The sequence below is a fragment of the Odontesthes bonariensis genome, chromosome 23 (genome assembly GCF_027942865.1).
Source record: "Odontesthes bonariensis isolate fOdoBon6 chromosome 23, fOdoBon6.hap1, whole genome shotgun sequence".
NCBI lineage: Eukaryota > Metazoa > Chordata > Actinopteri > Atheriniformes > Atherinopsidae > Odontesthes > Odontesthes bonariensis.
In genome coordinates, this window is record NC_134528.1 from 29,658,565 (window position 1) to 29,684,505 (window position 25,941).

The 25,941-nt window shown below is 45.3% G+C and overlaps 1 protein-coding gene across 5 annotated transcripts; it reads left to right on the plus strand.

Moving 5' to 3' along the window:
• The first annotated feature begins 1,660 nt into the window (after positions 1-1,660).
• On the plus strand, positions 1,661-25,935 carry itgb4 (integrin, beta 4). Of its 5 annotated transcripts, none has more exons than XM_075458255.1 (43): positions 1,661-1,741; positions 8,156-8,238; positions 8,657-8,739; positions 8,985-9,086; positions 9,164-9,368; positions 9,446-9,542; positions 9,646-9,817; positions 11,560-11,823; positions 11,924-12,013; positions 12,104-12,226; positions 13,324-13,491; positions 13,571-13,647; positions 13,784-13,992; positions 14,308-14,411; positions 14,516-14,611; positions 14,770-14,902; positions 15,030-15,140; positions 15,371-15,489; positions 15,577-15,610; positions 15,716-15,910; positions 15,997-16,100; positions 16,187-16,245; positions 16,340-16,363; positions 16,454-16,602; positions 16,685-16,864; positions 17,010-17,158; positions 17,318-17,525; positions 17,622-17,939; positions 18,045-18,217; positions 18,308-18,488; positions 18,885-19,022; positions 19,107-19,289; positions 19,382-19,510; positions 20,216-20,371; positions 22,276-22,443; positions 22,538-22,687; positions 23,018-23,152; positions 23,483-23,632; positions 23,724-23,912; positions 24,027-24,182; positions 24,275-24,439; positions 24,575-24,694; positions 24,770-25,935. In XM_075458255.1, exons 2-43 carry the CDS (start codon positions 8,163-8,165, stop codon positions 24,898-24,900), a joined length of 5,973 nt encoding a protein of 1,990 aa, XP_075314370.1. In that variant the 5' UTR covers positions 1,661-1,741; positions 8,156-8,162; the 3' UTR covers positions 24,901-25,935. The 5 variants fall into 5 exon arrangements, with proteins under 5 accessions (XP_075314370.1, XP_075314369.1, XP_075314371.1 ...); XM_075458254.1 differs by lacking the exon at positions 1,661-1,741 and adding an exon at positions 5,646-6,033; XM_075458256.1 differs by lacking the exons at positions 1,661-1,741; positions 23,018-23,152 and adding an exon at positions 5,647-6,033.
• The last annotated feature ends 6 nt before the right edge of the window (positions 25,936-25,941 follow it).

Below are 25,941 nucleotides of genomic sequence, written 5' to 3' on the forward strand. Positions count from 1 at the left end.
GTCATAGTACAGAGCCCCGCCCCTATCCGCCATATTGGCAGGATGCTAGCGTGATAACGCCATTCATTGTTTATCTGGCAAGCATGGAGGTGCTAGCAGGATTTCTGTTTTTGAGAGCTATACTCGCTTGTGTGATTTTGAAAATTACAGTCATACAATGTATTGAACAATAAAGACATTTTTCACGGCTTTAGCAGTTTTATAGTCCAGCGCAACATGTAAAAGTAGCTCAGTCTCGCTATCAGTCCACACACATGAGCCTGGCGCCATATTTTCTTCTTGAAAAGGATCCGGAAGTTCTTCCTGTCAGCGGTTCTCTATTAGGCTTCTGATTGGCTTGTGTGGAATTCTCATTGTTCTAACACTGCCACCGACAGGCTTGGCGTAATTTAATAGCTCTTGATAGCGTATCAATGTAGACGTGTTTTTTTTTTTAAAACGGGGCTGTGTGCACCAAGTTTTTTTTTTAAAACGAAGGTTAGAAAATACAGCACCTTAGTTGTTTCTTTCCAGAATTCATGCTGCCCATTCACAAATGTTACCTTTTTTAAGAATACTTACCACCACCATCAAACTCTAAGTATTCATTATGACAGGGAAAAATGCTCCACAGATTCTGATCCAGCCACAGATCCAGCCATTTACAGGCCTTAGATTCCATCATACTTGATTTTGGCCTTGCTGTGTGAATTTTCAAAGTTTATACCTTCTTTCTGTGTATTTGCTGGGTATACTTGTCATACTAGACACAGCTATGTTATAACTAATTCTTTTTAACTTTGCTATCTTCTGCTTTGGGATGGCACGAGCCACTACAACCCTGAACGCGTAATATGGGCTTCCCCTGTTTTAAAAGTCAGCAGCCGCCACTGCTCAATATCTATTGAGCTGATCTGATGAATTGAGACAGGGATTGATTGCTTCTCCCTGTTTACCCGGATGTTGAGTCTGGTTCTTTTTCCACTGAATTTTTTTTAATTTAATTTTTTTCCACTGAATTTTTTTTCACACTGTTGGTTTTTCAAATTCAAAGTCTGATTTTGATGCTGTAAAAATTCGATATTAGAAATTCGTATTCAAACTCTGATGCCACAGAAAAACTTCCATAGTATGCTGGGCTCCGGTGTCCGTGTTGCTCATCACAATGACAAACTATACATTAAGTTGTTGTTAAAGCCTAGCTTACCAATTCTAATAGCATATTCTTTCTCAGTTATTTTTCATGACGATTGAAAGGAAATCTATCAAGCATGTCCATGTTTTCATGGAAATACAAAGACACGTAAAACTCCCAAACTCCTATTTCAATTATTGTGGTCATATTGTGGCTGTTTTTTTTCCGGTAAAAGTTGAGATGTTGGTGTACAACTCATTTATGTGTCTGATAGTTGTCATTCATAAAGTGAGCCGTCTGAGGCGCCTGTGCTGGGGGATTCTCGCCTCTAAGCAGAGTTAGTGGTCGGGGGAGAGAGGTGGAAACGCCATCATTAGGAGTGAATGAACTCAGTGATCCAAAAAGTGCCGTTTTGTCATGTAAATAAGCAAGGAGTTGGGCACAGGCTGAACCCTGCCTGGGATTTGCTGCGGGGAGCTGTAAGGGTGCACATTCTTGCTGGGCTTCTTCTCTTAAACCAAACCAAACGAAAAAAAGCAAGAAAAATTCAAAGCAATCTGTTTTTGGATTGTTTTTGTCTCTCTGCCGCTGATGAGTCCTCTTCAACACAGCAGCATCTTATTCCCAGTAAGTAAGATCTCAAATCAGAATGTGTTTGGGGATAGTTGATGAATTATAATACACCTGTTCACATGGTCTATTAACAATGCATTATCGCTCTGTACCCAGAACAAAGATTCTCCTGAGTGTACACAGTCATTTGGTTGATGAAATTCAGGCTTTTAAATGCAGTTGTTTGTTGGTACGTTAAGGAGGCCCCTGTGCAGTCTGCATAGATTCTTGATAAACAAATTTGGAGACTCCTTTCCTTATTTTCAATTGAGTCGTTTGAATCATTATCATTATTTACTAAAAACTCAAATACGAAAATACATCCATAATGTGCAAATCTGTGGACCCTTGTTCAAAGATGATGGGGTGGGTGGGCCACAATCTTCCAGCTCCTCCTTCAGCAGGAGAAAGGGCTGTTTAGACTGGCTTTCCTGTCAAAGTGTCAGCCAAGATCTTCATGCAGGAGGGAGGAGTTGTGTCTAAGACGTTTTTGTTCCCCCCAGAGAGTGAGCCATTGTGTCAAAGCAGATCTGGTTGCTATGGCAGCGTGGCTGCCCAGTGTGGTACAGTAAAAAGGAACAAAGCTCATTTTTGACTTTAGGTGATTTAAACCCCTCCGGCCCAGGATAGGTTCTGAAATGAGTCACTGGGAATCCAGTTGAATCACGGTTGGCAGTACGTGGGGCAGAGACGGTGAGTGATCGTGAGTAACCTTTAACACCTGATGTGTGGCTCACTGAAGCCAAGGGGAGAGATTCTGAAGCACCGGCAAGAGAGCAACAGCAACAAATGCATCCTCCAATAAAATGTTGGATTACGGCAGTAAAGTTGCAGTAAAAAGGATCGACGGTGCTCCTGAAATACACAAAACATGACTGATCTGGCGATTTGTGTGAATCCTGCATTCTTCAGCTTATGTTTTGGCCACATGAGCAGTGAAAAAGCCAGCTTTTATGGGATATAGGGAAACAAAGTCGAGTTTTGGTAGAAGTTTGGAGGATTAAAAACAACATCTTAAACTTTCGCTGAAAGCAGACAGCTGATGACAGCTAATTTGAAGAATGTAACCATGACAACATTTCGTAAAAGTTGAGGAGAACAGAAAGGACTATTTGTACTCCAACTCAGCAGACTTGGTGATAAAAGAGTGAATAGTAATGTTGATATGTTTAAAACTGGACGGTTCTGGTGATTTTTGGGTCAGTCGAAGTCAAGTTACCGTCAAAATACAAATGATTTGCTGTTTTGATGCCTCCATGCACCTCCCCTGCCCTGTGCTAAACCCATGTGCTGCTCGTTCCTACTTCAAACACAACCCCCTTTCCAAAAGTGTTGGAATGCTGTGTACAGTAGAATGTTCAAACCCCATATCCAGAGGAGTGGGTGGTTTTTCTAAAATGAAACAAAAAAAACACAAACCTGCAATTTTTTCATTTGTTGGAATAGTCAAAGGGCCAAAGAAATCCTTTTCAGCGCCTTCACTGTAGTCCAAAACATATTCACGAATTTAGAGTTTGAAGGCAGCGACGCGTTCAGACAAAGTTGGGAGGGATGCAAAGAAAGACAGAGAAGTTTATAGAATGTAGAATGAACCAGATTCAGGATGATTCTTTGATTGAATTCCAATTGGCTTGAATTGGACTTTATTATCTAAGTGCCTTGAGATGACATTTGTTGTATTTGGCGCTATATAAATAAAAATGAATTCAATTGAATTGAATTCTACAATGCGATGGTTGGGGACGGGTGAGGGTGTCAGGATCTGGTGTAGAAGGAGCATCCGCCAAAGCCTAAGCATCTGGTCAAATCTTTAACATTTAAAAGGTTCCTACCTAAGTAAAATGACCTGACAGCATTAACTTGTCAGCCACGAAAAAAAAGTTGTTCAATTCTCTAGTTTTTAAGAAAATGAGCTTCAGGGTTTCCTTTATTATCTCATTCAGCTTAGGAAACACGGGATCATCTTTTATGGTAGAAGGAAGCTTATCCCAACACAAGTGAGCAGCCAAGGACGCACTTTTCTTTTCTTTTTTTTCTTTTTTTCAAAACTTTTTTCAAATGACACACCTTTATAATGAAGTAACAATATATATTTGTATCATATCTCATCATACTGATGTGATTTGTGTAGAAAATAGAAGTAGAAAAATACTTAATTCATCCTCCAGTAGGGGAAATTCAAATTAGTCAAGTAGCTCAAAATTTTTTAATTACATCGGAATAAATGAATAAATATATGAATTAATTTTAGAAGAACATGTCAGCAGTCCCTGTTATAAAGCCTTCTGGCTGTGGGGACAAAGGACCTCCTGAAGCTCTCAGTCCTGCAGCCTCTCACTGCAGCTGAGAGGTGTCAAGGCCTCGGTGAATCTTTGTGATAAGAAATACACCAACAGAATTACCCCCGTCGTTTCTCCACAACAGACCCACATCACAGCTCAGCAGAATCGTGGTCGGATTTATGCCGCTTAGCCCTCACAAATTCTTCCTGCCGTTTATCCGTAACCTCATGAGGTTTTCCAATGAGGTCAAATAAAGTGCTCAATAACAGGTGAAAGGAGGTCATTGTTTTGACAAAAACAATAAATAGATAGGTCATTGATGTTTAAACCCTGTTTGATTGAAGGACACACACGTCGTGTTATTTTTTCAGTCTACTGAAATCTGTTGGAGCTGGTGATGAAGAATGAATGAACTTTATGTCGGGCCATTTCTTATCCAAATAGTTTTGCAACTGCATCAAGCAACAACACATGGACGGACACGTACTAGACTTTTTGTGCGGGGTACCAAACCAAGGGACTTTGTACGCTAAATGTTAAGACTTTTAGCCGACTGTTCCAGTGATTTATGGTTCCGTGTCTCACTTTTTCCCCCACTAAATTATCTGTGCAAATTCAATTCTCAGATTGGACAAAAGCAAGTGCTTTCGTTAATTGTGATTTGTGGCTCAGTTATGTTGCCATTTGAAATAGTTCCTGAGTGTCAAACAGCTGTGGGCACGCTGAATGCTCCTGCTGACTTATTGAAAGTAGTCATTTAATCTCAGTTAATACACCGTACAGTTTCCTTTTAACCATGAAGGGCATCTTAGAAAACGTTCAAATAAAGTTTGATCATGAGTTCAAGGCTCAAAAGACATTTAGAAAATGTCAACCCGATATGGGACATGGTGTCAAGAAAGGCTCGGACGACCTGTCATGGCAGGCAGTGGCTTACAGCTTGACCTCTGTTGTTGTTCAGATCTCTGAATGTTGACAGGTTAAGATCTTCTCAACACTGTTTAAATCCTATGCACACGAAAACTATGAGGACCCTTTTGTGAGAGTCTTTGGAAGCACAATGAGCACGCAGTGAGCATTAGGATTCAGTGTCACGGCCACTGTGCCATGTGGTGCTTGTCTGTACAAGACTGCAGATACCCTCCTTACTGAAGTCCCCTCTGCCCCTGTACGCTCTACAAAGTGAAACATTTTGCTCCGCGCCCCGGGAGGAACACAGATTTCATATGAAATATTTTCCAAGTAGAAAATGTACCCGTAAGTATGAGTACATGACAGAGTAAACACGAGTCACAAAGCAGTTTCCCGTAGCCTGCAGGCAGTCTTCTGCTCTGTGTGCCACTCCCAAGAGCTTGGGAGGAGGCCACAGAAGGAGGGGCCTGACTTTAGAGTCTCAAGCCCACACAGGTGAACTCCTGTTGGGGTGGAATGCAGTGGGGGGGGGGCTTGACACACAAAGGTGTGGAGCTTTTAACTACTAACAGGGTTGGGGAAAAGATGGAGGCAGCGGAAGGGAGTTTCTCCATCAGAGCAACTCACCTGGATAGACAGAGTGTGTGTGTGTGTGTGTGTGGGGGGGGGGGGGGGGGGGGGTGTATTCATGCATGCATGCGCAGAAGCTGAAGGAGGGATCAAATCACAGAGCTCAGTCATATTCACCCACTTGCTCTGAGTCTCATTCTGTCTTATATTCCTCCACAGTACACATTTAAAAACTCTGCACATGCTCTCAGACACACACACACACGCTTGGCTGAGCACAGTTTAAGGGACACATAAGTCAATATTTGACCAGAGCACGCTGCACAGGGAAGAAGAAACAAGAGGACAAAAAGTTTTTGAAAAGGAATTTGAACTTGGACACAAGGACGAAGAAGGTCTCTTTTTTTGTCTGATTTTTGCCCCTTTTGTAAAAAAAAAGAAAAGAAAAAAAGATCACAGGTGGATATAAAGCAAAGGAGAAAATAGCTTTTCTTATTTATTGTTGGACTTTTGGACTTGAACTGGGAGAGAGCACACTAAGAGGTTTGTCCGATCAGTAATCTCTTTGTTTCCAGCAATAAATTTCCTAAAGGCGCCATTGTTTTTCAAAGCCTTTCACTTGAACGTGTCCTACTGAGCATTGCAAAATTGATGGTTATCATGGCACCTCACATCTGTGTAACTTTCGGGCAGGGTGAATGGCTATAACGTGTGCGTGTTGTGTAACTTTATATCCCTGGAACTTTATGTTAGACTTGCTGGCATGCCTGAGGACTGAGCTTTGGACAGTTGTGGATTTATTGAAGTGGTTTTAATATTTCTTTTTTTCCCGCTGCCCTTGGTGCATGTATTCCCAATGAAAGCACAGACTATAGTGCATCAGAGATTAGATAAACTGGATCAAACATCTATATAAGCGCAGCTCGCTGTCGCAGAGATGATATCGAATGTGTAAACCTGCTGTCTCGGTTAGTTTCGTATTTCTAAATGCAGAGATAACTGACAACTCTGGGCTTTTGACTGTGTTTTTATTTGTTGTTGTTGTCACTGTTAAAGCCCGACTGTCAAGCCTTTTATAAAAGAGGACCCCCCCCCAAGCCCCCACCCGCCCACCAGTACTGATGATGTCACAACAGGGTGAGACACACGCCCCGTGGTGGTATGTTCACCTGGCAGGCGTGTTGTTGTCTGCACAGAAACATCTGCAGTGTTAAACCCAGAGAAATGTCGGAACAAAGAAGAGCAGCTGGAGGCTGTGATTTGTGTGGCCCCCAGTTCACTGTCGGTATGAAAACCACCGTTGATTTTCTTTGAGACGGAGTAGCATGCAAAGTGCTTCCTTCTTGCTCATATTTAGTGACTGGTGATGAAGTGTGAAGGCATAAAGGGCCGGTTTGTTTTCTGCTCTGAGCCACTCTGGTCGGTGATTTATGTGACACCTTACGCCACGATCGCTCCCACTCACGCACACACCTGTGGCCCACTCAGCTTCACAGAGGGGCGCTAAGGTGCCTCTCCCATGTGTTTCCAGGCTGTGTTTTTAACTTGGACGGGTCATTCTCTCGCCTCAGGGAGAAATTCCTCCTCCAGCCTGTAAATCTTCAGGGCACAAATCGTCTGTTTTTTGCAGTCAAATTGCAGCTGCCCCCTGAGACAATTACTGAGACGTTTCATGCCACACAGTGGCCTTTGTTCACTCTCCACCTTCTATGTTTACTGGCTTTTTTTCTTTCTTTCTTTTTTTTTGTTAATCAGATAGTCCTCTATCCAGGATTCCAGCCTGAAATGAAAAAAACATGGACGCATCATATTGCCTGGGATATTTCCAGCTCCCACCCCGTATCAGTCCTTTCCCATTATGATTCCTCCATCAGTCCTTTCCCATTATGATTCCTCCATCGCACTGTGTCGTGCCCAAACTGGCTCTGATATTGTATGACAACAGCAAACGGTACAGCAGTTTCAAACTACATGAAAGCCATCCAAGCTTGAAAGGAATGTTTATAATATCACCTGAGAACAAGATTCGGTCATTTAAAAAACTACTTCATTCCAAGTAAATCCCAATAAACTGTTCCGTGAAGATATTTTGGATATAAAATGTCAGGTTTCCAGGTCTCTCCCTTTGGTTTTTCTCCCTCTATTCACGCACATAATGGAGGCAAATGGAATTCATGCAGGACGCTCTAAGCGTTGAAAAAACCTCTCTCAAGTCACACCATGCCAACATCTATCGTCCAATCGATTCTCAATGTTCTGCATTCTGACGGATCTCAAAAGGGTGTGTTTCTTCCAGCAAATTCAGTCCGCACTAATTTGGATGTGGACACCCAACTGAATCCAGATGCAGATGCAGATATCTCTAAATCTGAAGAGCTAAAGCATCTGCCTGGTTATGTAAAAGATTTGAAAATCGAAGCGTTAGAAAAGTGTCTTTCTGTGTTGAACCAATGTTGAGTGAGCAGCTGTTTTTACGAGCTGTGATGTAGAGGTCTGGACTTGTTCGCGCTCTCTGAGCGATGCCTAAGCCAAAGTTTCTCCTTCGTCTGCATGAATAACAGCAGGGGACAGCAGTCTGTCCGACTGCTCTTTTCTGTCTGTCACAGATGATGTGAACGCTGTTGCATATTCACTAATGCGACTGTATGTTTTGCCTGTGTTGCAGGGAGGAGATGAGGAGATGGGCCGTAAAACTCTCAGCGGGTCTCAGCCTTCTGACCATCCTGCTGACCTGCTGTTACGCTGAAGGTGAAGCCCAGAAATCGAGTGTACTGGCAGCTGATAAACACCAGCGACTCTCTCAGAACACTTACCCAACACAATTTTGTCCTTGTGAAAAGACCACTTTTCATTTTATTCCTGTTTCGTCACAGACTTTGTCATTCTTTTTCACTTAATTACAAATCATTAATCCGAGTTCTAACTGATATGTTCGCTGTTCATCAGTTAACCCTCTCTTTCAGACTTACACAGACCGCACATTACAGACAGAATAGGATATTTTTCACAACTGTGGATGTTTGTCTTGAGAAGCTCTCTAGCGCGTCATGCTAAAATGTGTTTAGTGTTACCACAGGTATTCTAGCTATGCATTGTGGTTTTAATTCTCACTTTATTGCCTTCCTTTGACTGGGACTACAAACCTCCCTTCACTGGGGCCCAACAGAGAACTACTGCTTCGCTTCGAGGTCCAAAACCTGCTCAGAGTGTGTGCGTGCAGGGAAAGGCTGCGCCTACTGCCCTGATGAGGTGAGAGCAGAAAACTACAGGCCTCTGAAAGGATGGAAGCCGTCTTTGGTTGCGTATCATGTGCTTGTTTAGCATTTTTGAGCCTCGGATTGCACTCGACCCCTGTGCTAATGTGCACGGTGAGGTGTGGAGAACGAGTACATTTTTGTCTTGAAAACTGTTCAATTCACTTATCCCACATGGTTTGTTTGGTGATTACCCTGCAGGGATGCAGAACGCACTAATCAAACTCCCTGTTCACTCAGAACTTTAACGGACCTCGCTGTGACCTGTACGTGAACATAGTCGCCCACGGCTGCAGTGTGGCGACTGTCATCACAGCTCAAAGCAGTATGACGATAGACAGAGTAAGTCTTTGTCACTCACACTTGTCTTGTGATCATCAAATCATTTTTCAGCATTAATCTTACCTTTCTCTTGGTAGCATCAAGCAATCAACACGATGATCCAGCAGTCTCAGGTGTCGCCGCAGGAGGTGACCATGACCTTTCTGCCGGGAGAGGAGAAACTGTTGGATGTGGACGTGTTTTCTCCAATCACAGGCCCTCTGGATCTTTATATTCTTATGGACTTCTCCAACTCCATGTCTGATGATTTGGACAACTTGAAGAGAATGGGCAACGAGCTAGGTGGACAAAGTGGCGAAGTGTTGTTATTTCTGTGGAGTCAGCTGTAATACTGACGGCAAATGTTTTCTCTCCCATAGCTACGCTGGTGAGGAACCTGTCAAATGACTACACCATTGGATTTGGAAAATTTGTGGACAAAGTGATTGAGCCCCAGACTGACATGAGACCGGAAAAGTAAGAAAGAAAATATGGCCCAGTGAAGAAAGTTACTCAGGTGATGAAAGTGTACACGCCTTTTTCTCATTCCCTTTGGTCCATTCTCTTTCTACTTTGTCAGACTTCTGAAGCCGTGGCCAAACAGCGACGGTCCCTTCTCTTTTCAAAACGTCATCAAACTGACAAACGATTTGGACGTCTTCACTTCTAAACTCAGCAAGGAGAATATATCTGGTAACCTGGACCCCCCTGAAGGAGGGTTTGATGCCATGCTCCAGGCCGCAGTGTGTGGGGTCAGTAAAAATACTAAACACATGTTGCTCTGCAGGACTTTGAGAGGAAAAACAGCTGGGGTCCATGTTGGTTTTAAGCCCCGGGTCTAAAATCACGGGCAAAACCTCGACTTGCCTATTAACCCTCAATTGAAAATTGAGTAAAACTATTCACATGGAAAGAAAAGTTAAGTTGATTAGAAAAGTTGAATAACTGGCATTGCTGAGTCCTTTTATTGATCTTGACTCCATTCCATGTACATGTGACTGTTTCCGGGTTTTAATCACTAAAGTGGAAACTGAACTGATGTTTGCTTGTCGGCCCCTTTAATGAACCTGCCTGTCAAGTTGCCAAGTGAGGATGTGTTGAAAGCACCTATAATTAATCTTCTCATACTCAACCAAGTGACAGTATGTAACATTTTTAAGACTTGTCTCGCTCATCGTTGTGGTTTTCAAGCCTGTGACTCGAATGTTTGGGTCAACGTTAAAGGAATAGTTTTCTCTTTTGACATGAAGCTATATGACATCCCATACTAGCAACATCATTTATGACCATTTGCTTACCCCCCGCTGCGTCCTGTGAGCCGAGTTCCAGCCTCGTTTTGGTGTTGACGAAGGTAGTCCGGCTAGTTGGCTGGGGCCACAAAAATAAAGCGTTTTGCTTCTCAAAACAATATGCGTTCACAAAATCGTTCTCCAGGAAAAAGTCAGACCTCACAATCGCTTGGCACTATTTTCTCTCCCTTCGTATCACTACCTGCTGTGTAGACTGTGCAGACCGAAGTGCAGAGCGAGCAGTCCCCTGCTTCCGAGCAGCAAACACCGTAACAGGCGCGGCTGTCGGCAAGCGGCAGCAGGCAGTGATACGAAGGGAGAGAAAATAGGGCCAAGCGATTGTGAGGTCTGACTTTTTCTAGATGGACGATTTTGTGATGCAAATGTATTACTCTTTTGAACGCATATTGTTTTGAGAAGCAAAACGCTTTATTTTTTTAAACCCCAGCCAACTAGCTGGACTACCTTCGTCAACGCCAAAACAAGGCCGGAACTCGGCTCACAGGACGCAGCAGGGGGTAAGTCAGTGTTCATAAATGATATTGCTAATATGGGATGTCATACAGCTTCATGTCAAAAGAGGCGAACTATCCCTTTAACATTGGATGCAGGCAATCGTCAGGTATCAGAAATGTCGCCCTTTAGGAAGTGCCTTAAAGTGCAGTACCACTGTTGTAAAGATGCATCATGTAATCCATTGAAGTTTCAGTTATCGCTCTCCAGCTCCACCCTTATATCAGGATTTTGTCATTTTGTGCTTCAAAAAAGCCCAAAACTTTATGGTGACTACATCCTTCTTCCAGCCAGTGCATGCAATACCCTCTTAGTGTCAAACGGCACACAGTCTTAAATGCTAGCTGATGAGCAAAGAGGAACAGTTAGAGACTAACCAAATCTTCTTCGTAAAAGTCCTATTTTTTTGGTGGAACTATTTAGAGACATTTCAAAAAGCTCAGTTATGTAAGTGTATGCGAGCACTGTGTGTAAGTGGATTCATGTGCCACAAAATGTTGGAGAGGTACTTGTGATATGATTCATGCAAAGCTTTTTACAGTGACCGTGACGGGTACAATCAGCACCAACGACAATCAAAACCAAAAATTCCAGCAACTCACCTATAAAAGGTCTTGATATCTGGTGATTGTCCTTACATTCGAATCTAACTGTATTCTCTGCTCCCATTTTATTTAATCAATTTATTCTAGGATCAGATCGGTTGGCGCGATCACAGCACGCATCTCCTGGTTTTCTCCACCGAGTCAGCCTTCCACTACGAGTCTGATGGTGCTAATGTGCTGTCAGGCGTCCTGCCACGCAACGACGAGCGCTGCCATCTGGACGCACTTGGTAGCTACACAGAGGCTACAAACCAGGACTACCCTTCAATACCCACACTGGTCCGTCTGTTGGGAAAACACAACATCATTCCCATCTTCGCTGTCACCAGCTATTCTTACTCATACTACGAGGTTAGTGGGTTGTAGTTTTTTTCAGCTTTTGCTGACGTTAAGCTCAGTAAACAGGTTAGGTCCTGGGCTCCACATTTCTGTTTTTTTGCATTGTGTGCAGAAACTCCAAGCGTATTTTCCCATTGCTGAGGTGGGTGAGCTTACGCAGGACTCATCCAATATCCTACCGGTCATAGAGACTGCCTTTAAGGTAAGTTGCAGTTGCTGGGACTTTGTTTCATATCAGTCAAATGGTGGCGAGAAAAGCTCTGTGTGCTGATCTTTTCGCTTGTCCTTCCAGAGTATCCGATCTAAGATGAGCATCCGTGCAGAGGAGTTACCAAAGGCTTTTGAGGCTCAGTTCTTGAACAGTAGTGGACAGGTTGCAGAGTATGGGGCCTTCAACATCAAGCCTGGAGATATTGTACGTGGCAAAAAAACAGACCTTATTATACACAAAAATCCATGTTATGCACAGAAAAGTCGATGTATAGTCCATCCACACATTCTCAGTTTGAGTGACTAGGCCATTCTAAGACACTTCAATGGTTACCCTTAGACCACTCAAATGTTGCCTTAACTGCTTAATTAGGGTCACTGTCACACAAAAAGGTGAACCTCTGTCCCGCCTCATTTCTCCGGAATACTGAAACAGGTTCTCTTCAAGAATTTGCTTGTGTTCAGCACCCACCCATCACTGTCTGTATTCTGATTGATTTCACTGGCACTACGGTGAACAAACTTCACCACAGCATGAACCTGCCACTACTGTGCGTCACTGTGGATGGTCTTCTCAAAGGTTTTGGTTTGTGTGACATTTTGACCATTTTCCTAAACGGTCAAAAAGTTGAGTTTTAGTATCATCCAATCAAACTACTTTGCTGCACTGGAGTCTTTGAACGCCTCACAGCAAGAAGGTTCCAGGTTCAACACCCAGCTGGGGCCTTTCTGTGTGGAGTTTGCATGTTCTCCCCGTGTATGCGTGGGTTCTCTCCGGGTACTCCGGCTTCCTCCCACTGTCCAAAAAATCATGCATGTTAGGTTGATTGGCATCTCTAAATTGTCCTTAGGAGTGAGTGTGAGCGTGCATGGTTGTTTGTCTCGTTTGTCTCTATGTGGCCCTGCGATGGACTGGCGGCCTGTCCAGGGTGTACCCCGCCTCTCGCCCATTGACTGCTGGGATAGGCTCCAGCCCACCCGCGACCCGATCGACGGATTCAGCGGTATAGATAATGGATGGAGTCTTTGAACCAAAAACAGGTTGTAGTGTGACAAAATAGGAAAACCTAAAGAGGGGCAAAAAACTGTAAGAACACTTGGTAACATACACAAAGCAACCAACAAAAAAAAAACAAAGTGCAAACTTAAATGAGAGAATATTTCACTTCAACCTCAGTTGAATGCAAACTAAAAATAGACTGTAGATGTAGATCTATTCTAAAATAATGTTTCATTATGAAGAAGCGGTTGTTTAATTTTTTGTGTGTGTGTGTGTGTGTGTGTCTTATGTGTGCTCGACAGGGTACTTTCAAGATGCGGCTCAAAGCCCAACGAATGATCAATGAAGAGCACGCTTGCGAGATGAATCCAGCTGAGAGAGAAGGTGCAGTGAGGGTCAAACCTACAACCTTTAACGCTGCAGTTAGAGTGAAGGCCTCCATTTTGTGTCCAACCTGTGACTGCGAGAAGGTCAGACACACGGAAACCCATGAAAAGTCAACTTGAAGTTACTTGTGGACATTGTTTTATGATGGATTGTTGTTTTTAGACCCGGATCCCTAAAGCAGATAGATGCCATGGCAACGGGAACTTAACGTGTGGCAAGTGTCAGTGCTACGAAGGCTGGTGAGAGTTTAACCATGAGTTTTTTTTTTTCCCCATGTGGATTGTGGCCTCAATGCCAGACGATGGACAGTTTCAGGCCTCTTGGTGTAATAAAGACTTTCTTACTTCTCTCTGTTGTCGCTGATCTTTCCCTCAGGTTGGGGAACTTCTGTAACTGCTCAGCGAGCGCTTCAGCTCTGGACACCAACCAGTGCATCGGACCTGGCATGAAAGAGCCTTGTTCAGGCCGTGGAGACTGTCAGGCGTGTGGAACCTGTGTGTGCTACAAACCGGAACAGTTTGAAGGACCCTACTGTCAGTATGACAACACCCAGTGCAAAAGACACTCAGGCTTCCTCTGCAACGGTATGACCATATTCCACTGCAGATTTTGTGAATAAGGTTGTGTGTGTATGCGTGGTAATGCCATGACCTCCATCGCATCTAAAATTACATTTGGTTTCTTTGAAAGAAAGCTGACATTTAATATATGTATTACGGTAACTGACTTGTAAAGCTTTAGAAATGACTGCCTTACCTTTTGATAGAAATGTTGTGTTTGAATCTGTTTGTCAGGGAGCTTTTGACAGCTCAGAAAAAAAATAAAACGTATCTCTTCACGAGACATAAGCTAAATCAATAAAAGTGTAAAGCAGAAAACTCTTTCCTCTGTTTTCTCAGACCGTGGCTCTTGCGTTATGGGACAGTGTGCATGCACTGAGGGCTGGGAGGGCGATGCCTGCCAGTGTCCAAAGAGCAATCAGACCTGTCTGGACAGCAAGGGGGTGAGCAGGGCCAATCCTTTCTGCTAAACTAACTGTTTATTGGGATGTTGTTTCATGTCAAGTGTGGTATAGTTGGTGCCTGACTGTGTCTTAATGTGTGCCAGGTGGTCTGCGGCGGGCGAGGTAAATGCGTTTGTGGTCGCTGCGAATGTCATTCGTCTGAGACGCTTCTGACTTCGACCTGTGAGCCAAACCTTCAGGTAAACAGAAATATGTGCATTCTGGCCTCTGATCTCAGAGCATCTTCATCGGCTGAAATGATCTCAAGGCAGCTTGATTTTTTTTGACCACATCTAGCCTCAATATGTCTGTTTATTCTTGGCTCACCCTCTTCTTGACGTGTGTGTTTCCTGTCCAGTACCAATTCAGTGTGTGTGAGGACACGAGGGTTTGCGCCCAGTGTCAGGCCTGGAAGACAGGAGAGAACAAGAAGAAAGAGAAGTGTGACACTTGCCCCTTCAAAGTTGTCATGGTGGATGAACTGAAAGAACGTGAGCAGAGGGATTTCACACTGATCATTTTTTCAGCATCGAAAACACTCTCTGGTTGAGACTACAGGAAGAACACCCAGAAAGACTTCTGAACAGTTTCCATGTGTGTGCGTGCGTGTGCTTTCAGAGGAGAAGGTGCTTGGTGCGTGCAGTTTCCGCGATGAGGAGGACGACTGTACATACCACTACACTGTTGAAACCAATAAAGAGTCGATAGTTGAGATGCTCAAAGAGAAAGGTGAGCTGCAAGATGGATACATAAGAATAAGGAAGGTTAAGACATGTACTCAAGTTTTTTCAAGCTAGAATACAGTGAGAGGTATGAAATAAAATCCCACTCACCAGCGTTAGGGAAAGATGTCTTTAAAACGGGACAATTCCGATCACGAAGCTGGTGAAACGGTATCACAGCAGCTCTAGTTGCATTGGTGTGTGTCTGACTTTGGCGACATTTCTCCGTCCTGTCAGACTGTCCACCTGCCAGTCTGCTGTGGTTGCTGCCTCTCATCCTCTTCCTCCTGTTGCTGTTGGCACTTCTGCTGCTCTGCTGCTGGAAGTACTGTGCCTGCTGCACAGCCTGTTGGCAGGTGAGAAACACTCTCACCAGACTCCTAAAAGATTTGATATTTCCAAATCAAGGTTGAATTTATGGCTTCTGTCTTTCTCTGACACAGAGGTTTCTCGCCCTGCTGCCTTGCTGGAAGAGGGGTAAGACGTTTCTCATGTGACATTTGACTGTACTGCTCTAAATCCCTCCTCCTCCCACCAGCGACCACGCGGAATATGAGTCACCTCGTGCTGTCTTTTCTCCAGGTCGGATGGTCGGCTTTAAGGAGGATGAGTATGTGCTGCGTCAGTCTCAGCTCACCTCAGACCATTTGGACACACCATTGATGAGGACCGGCCCGCTCAAAGGAACTGATGTGGTGCGCTGGAAGGTCACAGATAACGTGCACCGTGGAGCCAGCCACCCCCAGGCGCTGATAAAGCCAAACCCAAAGGAGATGAGTGAGTCTTTTAAAAAACAGATTCACGTTGTTAAGGACAATGCTTTATCTTTTGAATGATGAAACTTTCTCTTTCATCATTTGTAGTTCAGTTCCCGATGTCTCTGCGACTAAACCGGCTGTTCTCTGAGAACCTCTTTCACCCAGAAAGCAGAGACGCTGAGCAACTCCGCAAAGAAGTGGCTGATAATGTGAGTGTGGTTTTCATATTTTTGGGCGTGTGTGTGTACAAACAATGAACTGCACCACTAAGGACTGGATTTGTTCTTCCATCCAGCTTAATGAGGTGTACAAGCAGATTCCTGGGGTACAGAAAGTGCAACAGACATCATTCAGGTAAGAGGTGTTCAAGTGCGCGTGCTAACATTTCTTAGTTTAAAACGTTTAACGCATGTTCTGTCACAAACTGATACCTTTTTTTTTTTCATAGAATGCAAAGAAACGCAGGAAAAAGGTAAAAAATCTGACTGATGCAAAACCAGACGTCTGTTTAAGAAGCCCGGAAGTCCCACGTGTCTGACGTCTCTCCCCCTCTTCTCCTCAGGCAGGACTACACCGTCATGGACACGGTGTTGTCTGCTCCTCGCAGCAGCTACCCAGATATAGTCAAAGTCACTGAGAAGAATGTCCAGTCCGGAAACTTCCATGACCTCAAAGTGGTGCCAGGCTACTACACTGTAGCCACAGACAGAGGTGTGTGCTAACCGTTTGTGTATTTGAAGGACAAATCTCATCTCTGCCGTACATCTTCATTAAATCTGCTCCTCCTCTGCAGAGGCCGCGGGAGCCGTAGAGTTCCAAGAGGGTGTGGAGTCTGTAGACGTTCACGTGCCGCTCTTTGTCAAAGATGAAGACGACGACAAGAAGCAGCTGCTGGTGGAGGCCAAAGATGTGCCTCTGGGCATTGCAGAGATCGGAAAACGTTTGGTTAATATCACCATCATCAAAGAGCATGGTGAGAAACCCCTAACCCCTAACCCTCTACAGGTTGTATACACAGTGTACAACCTGAATCAGAGAAATATTAACTGAGACTGAGGAGGCATGAATAGGGAGCAGATCTATAGGGCAGTAAATGATTCTCCACCTCCTCTTCTCAGCCACCAGCATCTTCTCATTCCTCCAGCCAGCTTACACGTACAGCAGGCAGGATGCAGTGGCCAACATCCCCATCAGCAGAGAGATCATTGAGGATGGACGCACACAGGTCACTTACCGTACACGAGATCTTACAGCCAAGGATAAGAAGGTAAGCTGAGAACTGCTTTCTTTATTTGGAAGCAGACTGATATTGCTAGATGTCTTGGGATTGGTCCCACAGTGAAAGAGCTCTCAGTGACCGTAGTTGGTTTGTAAGCAGCATCGTAAAGTCTAAATTCCTTTCCTGTTCTTCCTTACGGGATTTTAGGACTATTTAACTGCAGAGGGAGACCTGTCCTATGGTCTTGGTGAGGTTCAGAAGATGGTCCCTGTTCCTCTGCTAGAGCTGGGTGAAAAAGACGGCTTGTTAGAAGACAAACAGATCAAACAGTTTGTCATGGACCTCAGTAACCCACGGCAGGGTGCCAAGCTGGGACGCTACCCAAGAACGACCGTCACCATCATGGACCAACCAGGTGAGTCAATGCAGAAGCGTTTTGGTTCGTTTGTCTCATGGCCTCACTCCCAGCTGAAGCATTAACGCTAAGGTTGCACCATCCTCTTTTATCCAGAACCAAGTGTGATGATGTTCAAGAAAGGCACCCAAAACTTCAGCACATCAGACCCGCTGTACACCATCCCTGTGGTTCGTACTCGCAACACAGACAGTACCGCCACGGTGAAATATCACACCAAGAAAGCTCAGCGTTTTGAGCTTTCTGGCCCTCTGAAGTTTGGTCCTGGAGAGACAGAGAAGAATATAGTGATTGACCCGAAAGTATACCCGGGCCCGATCCAGCCAGAAACCTTCCAGCTGGAGCTGTTTGACCCCAGCAGCAACGCTTCTATCGGAGAGAGGAGAACCACTCTTGTCAATCTCACAGAGGGAGGTGAGACACGTATGAGGAGACTTTCAAACATTAAAGGTTTGATAAAACTGCCATGTGATGAGATGCAGTATCTGACACGTGTTTTACTTCCTCCACTTCCTGCAGTTCCAAGATCTCCTGAGAAGTCTCAGATGCAACAGATGGGCTACGTGAACCAAAAAGCTACCTCCCCTGGAGGTTACCCTCTCACCCCAGAAAACCTCAAGGCCAAAGCAACCGGACCCAGAAACATCCGTCTGAACTGGGACCCAGCACCTGGTAACCCCGTGGGATACAAGGTACATCAAATCAACATGTTCACAAACTTTGTCATTTCCATTTCCATGTATCTCTCTAACTGAGTCAACTGCTTTCCTGGTGTGTTTTAGGTGAAGTATTGGATCTACGGCGACCCAGAGAAAGATGCTCAGGTGTTAGACGTTAAGACTCCTCACGCTGAGTTGACCGACCTGTACCCTTACTGTGACTATGAGATGCGAGTGTGTGCCTACAATGTGTTGGGAGATGGCTATGATACCGACATCGTTTCCTGCCAGACACTGGAGGATGGTAATGATCGTGAATTTAGGAAATTACAAATGAGGAATAAGTCATTTGCTGAGATCAACCTTTTTGCTTACACAGGAACAGCTGTGTGTGTAGAACTGCAAATGAATTTATGTGTAGGACCTCTTTGAGCGTCAGTAATGGCCACATCAGTGATTAGGAAACCAAGAGCTGCAACATAACTAGAGGAGGTTGCAGCTTTATTGGGAAAACGTAGTTTCAAACAGAACTGACTACCCCCAGTAAATGTTAACGTAGGTTTGAATTAAATCTGTCTTAGTGGACAAACATGAGACAACAGCACTGACAAGGTCTAGATCAGTTTGAATGAGCAGGCTTTGTGAATGTCTGCTTAAATGATACTGAGTTTAATCCCACAATCTCTCTGTTTTCCTGCAGGGCCTGGTGAACCTGGTCGACTGGCCTTCAACGTCATCAGTCCAACTGTCACTCAGGTCAGCTGGGCAGAGCCTGCAGAGACCAACGGCAACATCACAGCATACGAGGTCATCTACACACCTATCGACGATGAACTGAGTAAGAGATCCACCTAAAAATGGCCATATCTGGTTGTTAGTTGGTCAGATTCCATCCCATGCTAATGCTCGTCTCCTCACACAGAGCCGGTGGGGGCAGCCAAGAAAGTGATGATTGACAATCCTAAGAAACGAATGCTGCTGATAGAGAACCTCCAGAGCGCCCAAACGTATCAGTACAAAGTCCGTGCCAAGAACAGCGTAGGCTGGGGCCCCTTCAGAGACGCCACCATCAACTTGGCATCGCAGCCCACCAGACCCCTGTCGAGTAAGGCTGCGATGAACACGTCCCCGAAGCGCTCCCTGTTCCTTCTGTCCCCCTGAAATGAGATTCAGTCCTCTCTCTTTCTGTGTCTCCAGTTCCCATCATTCCGGACATCCCTATTGTGGATGCAGAGGCAGGAGATGAGTATGACAGCTACCTGATGTACAGCAATGATGTGCTCAAGTCCCCAACAAGCTCCAAGACACCCAGTGTCTCTGGTGATGGTGGGTACCCAGAGCCAAAACCACAAGCTACTCATACATGTGACTGCCAGAGTCAGAGGGTTAGGGTTCGAGCTGTAACAGGGGTTCAGTTGTTCCACGTTTTCATTGCTCCGAGACATCTCTCTGTGTTCTGATATGAATGCGTGTACATGCTGGTCAAGCATCAGGTTGCTAAGGTTTCTTTTTTCCCAGCACTTTCTATTTTTTCAGGTTTTCTGTGTGACATGTCTGAAGAGGCAGACAATAATACCCCACCTCACAGTTAACAGGGACAAAAAGAACAGCTGGACCAGCTTTTTTTTGCTGGAAGAGCTCCATCTGGCAAGCATATTTACTTCAGCAACGCCCCAGCCAGGCAGCAACAAAAATCTGCTTTCAGTGCATCCTCTCATGTATGCAATAGATGTACTTTGCAATCACTAACCGCAGGGTCTTTTTCCATTAAATCTGCTGTGAATCTTCTGCTTTTTGCAGCCGTAGTCGCTTTTTTTTTTTTCTTCCACTGGAAGACTGTGCTGGAGCCGATCCTGGCCTTTGAGACTTTTGGACTTGAGTTATATAAATTAAGATAAATTCATTAACGTCATGAACTTGTTAAAGGTTCTTTTTTTTTTTTTTATGTAATGTGTTGTAAAACAAGCACTTCTTCCTTTGACCTCCATCCACCGCCTGCTTGCTTCTCTCCTGTGACCAAAAAAAATCAAGGCTGGAAATATGTCAAGTTGGTGGGCTCAAACCTGGATCTCCGTACGGTGTCATGGAAAAAACAAGTGGAGGTCATCCCCATTCGGCTCAGCACAGACACAGAGGCGAGCTCGGATGAGGCACAACACCCCAGCTACACCCAAACACCCTTGCCAGGTGAAGACCCCTCCATCAGACTTATCGACAGATAGAGAGACAGGCAGCTAGCATGCCAGCTGTAATGCACGGCCAGCCATGTTCCCAGCAGGACAACGTCACTTTCCTGTCATTCACTTTCAGGCTTCCGTCCTTGTCCCTCTTGTCGCCTTGTTGGCACCTTTCCCATGTATTCTCCCACCACCTGCACTGAGAGGATCGCTGGCATCAACTGCCCGCTTTCAGTTGATGATCGGGGGCAGGCTTTTCCAGGTTCCTGCCTCTGTCTCTACTCTCTCCATCCCAATGGGGAGGCACTGATCCGGAGGCAGCTTTTCTGCTGAGTGTAATGGCCTAGATACTGGGATGCAGTATGGAAAAAAAGGGGTTCTCAACCAAATACAGTCTCATTTCTGCAGGCCAGTTTGAACGTTGACACTTTTGTGTGCATCTTTTGATGAGAAATACCTCATGAAACAGGTTAGCAAAAAGTCACCTCTTCACATTTAGTAGGCTGCGGATTCACCACAAGGGGGAGCCGTAGAGACAGGCTTGGACACGTTTTTTTTCCTACATGCTAATTCACAGATGTTCAGGCAAAATAAAGTGCAAACTAACTGTTATCACTCGTGCCACATGCAGGAATTAAGTGCACGCCTAAACGAGATCAATAAGATTTTGTCCAAAGCGTTTGGCTCGCGTGATGCCACCCTTGAATTTTTGGTTTTTAAAACTTCATCAGACAGAAAGATCTCCACCACTGGGTGGATTTCCACTCTATCACAAATGTACGGAGCCCAGCTGGTGCCACCAGGAGAAAAAAAAAAACGTCTGTGCGGATTCTTTTTTTTTTCTCCTGGTGGCACCAGCTGCTCCGTACCAATGAAACCATCATATGTTTTTTTTGTTTTTGTTTAATGATGAAATTGATTTAGGGGAAGGGGTTTACTTCACCCACTTGTGGCCAAAAGCATTGCAAAAACAAACTACTGGTCCCTTTTGTAAATGCAAAAAAACTTTATTTTTTTTCAGCTTACAAAGATTGTACCTTAAAGGGATAGTTCGCCTCTTTTGACATGAAGCTGTATGACATCCCATACTAGCAATATTATTTATGAACATTTTCTTACCTCCCGCTGTGAGCAGAGTTCCAGTCTTGTTTTGGCGTTGACGAAGGTAGTCCGGCTAGTTCGCTGGGGTTACAAAAATAAAGCGTTTTGCTTCTCAAAACAATATGCGTTCAAAAGAGTAATACATTTGCATCACAAAATCGTTCATCCATAAAAAGTCAGACCTCACAATTGCTTGGCACTATTTTCTCTCCCTTCGTATTACTGCCTGCTGTGTAGACCGTGCAGACCGAGCACTAAACACCGTAACAGGCGCAGCTGTCGGCAGGCGGCAGCAGGCAGTGATGCGAAGGGAGAGAAAATAGAGCCAAGCGATTGTGAGGTCTGACTTTTTCCTGCACAACGATTTTGTGATTTAAAATGCTTTATTTTTTAAGCCCCAGCCAACTAGCCGGACTACTTTCGTCAACGCCAAAACGAGGCTGGAACTCTGCTCACAGAACGCAGCGGGGGGTAAGAAGATGTTCATAAATAATATTGATAGTATGGGATGTCATACAGCTTCATGTCAAAAGAGGCAAACTATCCCTTTAATATCTTTCCCACCTGCTCACATCTTAGAAAGTCAGTAGAAGGTGTTTATACACAGAAAAAGCTTCGACACAGCAAGAAGAAGAACTTTCTGAGCTTGTTTCTGTTTTTATAAGGGGCGTAAGGAGTGCTGATCCGGCATGTCTGAAACAGCTGACTGTAGACCGGCTGAGGCTGGTTTCAGGCGCTGTGATCACTGTAAGGACAAACAAATGCGCTCTGCTGGTTTTTCACCATCCTGCCTCTCATTGCCGTGTTTCACAGATTACATGATGAACGGGAAGTGGGAGCAGAACTTCCTTTTCCCGGGGGGATCACTGACACGCAACTTGTCAGCTTCATCCTCTCCCATGTCCACTCTGAGCTCCAACTACAGAGGAGCAGGCGGCTCCATGTCCACAGAGACCACCAACACTTACTTGACAGGACACGGTAAGATGGACACCAGGCATTGCGCGGAGGAAAAGTCGGAGAAGATCACAAGGTCTCATGCACGTGTACGCTTTGTCTTTGACTCTTGGCGCAGGCGGCTCTCATAGAAAGGAGATGATGGGAGGCGGAGTGCACACAACTGAAGTCATCATGAGGAAGCGTTCAGAGAACAGAGGCTACACAGATGAAAACATCCGGGACTCCATCGTCATGACCGACGTGTCGAGCAAGTTCCCAGATCTGGGTAGGTTTCCAGCCGAGGTCGCCTCTCTGGCCTGAAGACAGATTTTACTTTGGAATGCAATATTTAAGATGCCTCGGCAGGTATACTGTGCAAGCGCATGAAAGTGATGGCTTGGACATCTGTTAGCAGGGCTGGGGGCTGGCTGCACAGCAGGCTTCTCCACACAGACTCTGCAGGAGCTATGCTGACTATCGCTCTCCCCCCCACCCCCTTATTTCTTATTTTTTTCCCCTTTTCTTTTATTCTCCTTGCTCACTTGGCTCCCTACCTGCCCCCCCTCTCCCTCGTGCTGTCTCCTTCCCGCCCCCCCCCTGCTCAATGCGCCATCAGGTGGGTTCGGCTACGCTGGGATGCAGAGCAGCTCTCAGAGCCAGTTCAGCTACAGCCTGTCTCAGGGTTCCAGGGCCAGGACGCAGTCGTCAGACGTCAATGAAGCCTTGTATAGTCTGGACAGGGTTCTCCAGGGTAAGTCTGCAGCATAAAGGCATGGAGGCTCCGGAAGTATTTGCTGACTTTGCCGCGTAATGCAGCCCTCCTCAACATTCGACATTTTCTTTCCTGCTTCATTGAGGGTCTGACTCTTTGTCTCTGTTTCTTACTGCTGTTTACATTGCTGCCTCAAACATGTTGCAATAAACACCCATCTCTCAAAAGGTTTTTGGTATATGTTCAGCGGGATTAAATAATATGACAGCCCAAGTCTTTACTTCTGCGTGCTCCTCATGATCCTCCAGAGTTTAAAGAACAGCACGGCGCACATCTCCCAGCTTTCTCACTCGTGTCTCTCTGTCTCAGATGCTCGATTCTCTCCCGGAGTGCCGGAAACCCCCAGCAGACTGGTGTTTTCTGCTCTGGGACCAACTGCTCTCAAAGTCAGCTGGCAGGAGCCCCACTGTGAGAAAGACATCCTGGGCTACTGTGTTCTTTACCAGCTGCTCAACGGAGGTACGAACGAAGAGGAAAATGGCATCAGTCTGTTGTTCGTGTCTTTTTTTTCATATCGAGTGTCCGTTATCCCAACTCTGTTCTCCTGCAGCTGAGACCAAGCGCATCGATGTGACAAACCCAGCAGAGAACTCTGTGATCATCCACGACCTGCTGCCCAACCACTCCTACCTGTTTAAGGTGAAGGCTCAGAGCCAGGAGGGCTGGGGCCCGGAGAGAGAGGGAGTCATCACCATCGAGTCCGCCGTGGACCCCAAGAGTCCCCTCAGCCCCATGCCAGGTGCTGACTCTCCCCATTCTTATTAAACACAGACACCATGATGTTTTTTTCGCGCAGTCCCTAAAATTAAAGTGCGTCTGTCCTCGTTGTGTTTCCTGTCCCGTCCGTGTCCAGGCTCGCCGTTCACCCTGAGCACCCCCAGTGCTCCGGGCCCTCTGGTGTTCACCGCTCTGAGCCCCGACTCCCTGCAGCTCAGCTGGGAGAAACCTCGCAAACCCAACGGAGACATCCTGGGCTACATAGTCACCTGCGAACAGCTCCACGGAGGAGGTGAGGCCTCCTGGGAAAGAAGAGGCACAAACGCTGGTGTGTGTCTTGCGTTTTGTTGCAGTTTCATCAGAATCATTTCTGTTTTCCCCCAGGTGATGTGCGCTCCTTCCAGGTGAACGGCGACAGCGCCGAGACCAGTTTGACCGTTCCAAACCTGACTGAGAACGTTCCGTATAAGTTCAAGGTTCAGGCTCGGACCACGCAGGGCTTCGGTCCAGAGAGGGAGGGCATCATCACCATCGAGTCCCAGGATGGAGGTGAGCCAACAAACTGGCATCCCCACCCGACACCTAAAACCATCGCAGATTCCAGGATTATTCAGGAACACTCTCAGCGTTCTGATCACCCTCTCAGATTTCTCAACCATATTCCTCCCTCCTTGCTCTATGCAGGCGCCTTATCTCAGTACAACAGCCAATCACTGACGAGGAGGGACGTGTTCCTCATGCCAACAGAAGTCACCACGCAGACCAACGTCTCCCACACCATGCTCAACGACCCTTACTTCTCAGGTACAAAGAAAAAGGTTTCATTTCCACAACCCTTCCAATCAGACACGCCGACTCATCCAAACGTTTCTCTGACAGACGGGATGACGACGACCACACAGCACACAGAGAGCGGCAGCATGGTGACCCGTCAGATCACCAGGGAGGTGGTTCAGAGGAGCGTCATGGGAGGCTCCACCGTCACCAAGAAGATGTTTTATGAGACCTAAGATTCCTTTTTCTTTTAACTGCACCCATTTAGTGTCTGAATTTCCAACACAGTGAGGAATCCTGCTCAGAATCTCTTTTAAAAAGAACCCGCTTCAGAGAGCTGCCCCGCCGCAGAGTTTGGCTTTATATTTGTGTGTGTGTGGGGGGAGATTCTATTACACCTTTCACAGTCAGCACCGCTCCTGACACTGAGCTCCTGCATGTAATACTCCACTCCCTCTGTTGGTCCAGATCTGCTAACACACACCAGGCGTTTCAGTAATCCAAAGCGACCTCTCTGTCCTCCACCGGCCTTTAATCTGTTTAGATTATTTCTGGTTAAACTTAAACGAGTATCATCTTATTTCACTTGCCCGCAAACGTTTTATCATTCATTTGTCTCCAAAAAAGCTTCAAACGGTTCTCTTTTTTTATGTACCCAAACGGTTCCCTCTGGAATGATCAGGTGTCACGGTGGTGTATTTGGAACTTCTGTGCATAGATTTGCATTATATTATATTATATTTGTCTTTTTCTTTGAGATTTTTGACTTTTGCAAACTCCCACTGGATCCAAACGCAAACACTGTGCTACGTCTGCAAACACTACGCCGTGCGTTTCCATCCACATATCTCCCGCTGACGGCCGCTTAGAACACAAATAATCAAAAATCCATGACACGTAGCCGGCTTCTGTTTGCTTTCAGAGGATGTCAACACTGCCGTCAGGTCGGTCCTCTCTCCGTATTCCGTCAGCATTTCAAGCCCATCGACATTTAAACAGAATGATGTGTTGGAGAAATGGTGTGTAAAGACAGAAAGATTGTATTTGCTTCTAATGCAACTCCTACTGTATTTTGCTTTTCTATGTCGTTTAAAATGGTTCAAGACATCTTATTTTAAAAGAAATCTTAGTAGAAAATCGAGACCTTGATAAATTTCACCAAAACACCGAAAGTATCCGTGTACTTCTCATCAATACAAATCCTTCACTTTGTAGCAGTGTAGCATTCTTTTTGTACATCCTTTCTATTGCACTTAATAAAGATTTATAATTAAAAA

Excerpts from the sequence above, each read along its gene's own strand:
- itgb4 (XM_075458255.1), top strand. The coding sequence starts at position 8,163 with ATGAGGAGATGGGCCGTAAAACTCTCAGCGGGTCTCAGCCTTCTGACC. Across the intron at positions 11,824-11,923 it reads ATTCTTACTCATACTACGAG|AAACTCCAAGCGTATTTTCC; the intron begins GTTAGTGGGTTG and ends CATTGTGTGCAG. Across the intron at positions 20,372-22,275 it reads CACCCAAACACCCTTGCCAG|ATTACATGATGAACGGGAAG; the intron begins GTGAAGACCCCT and ends CGTGTTTCACAG.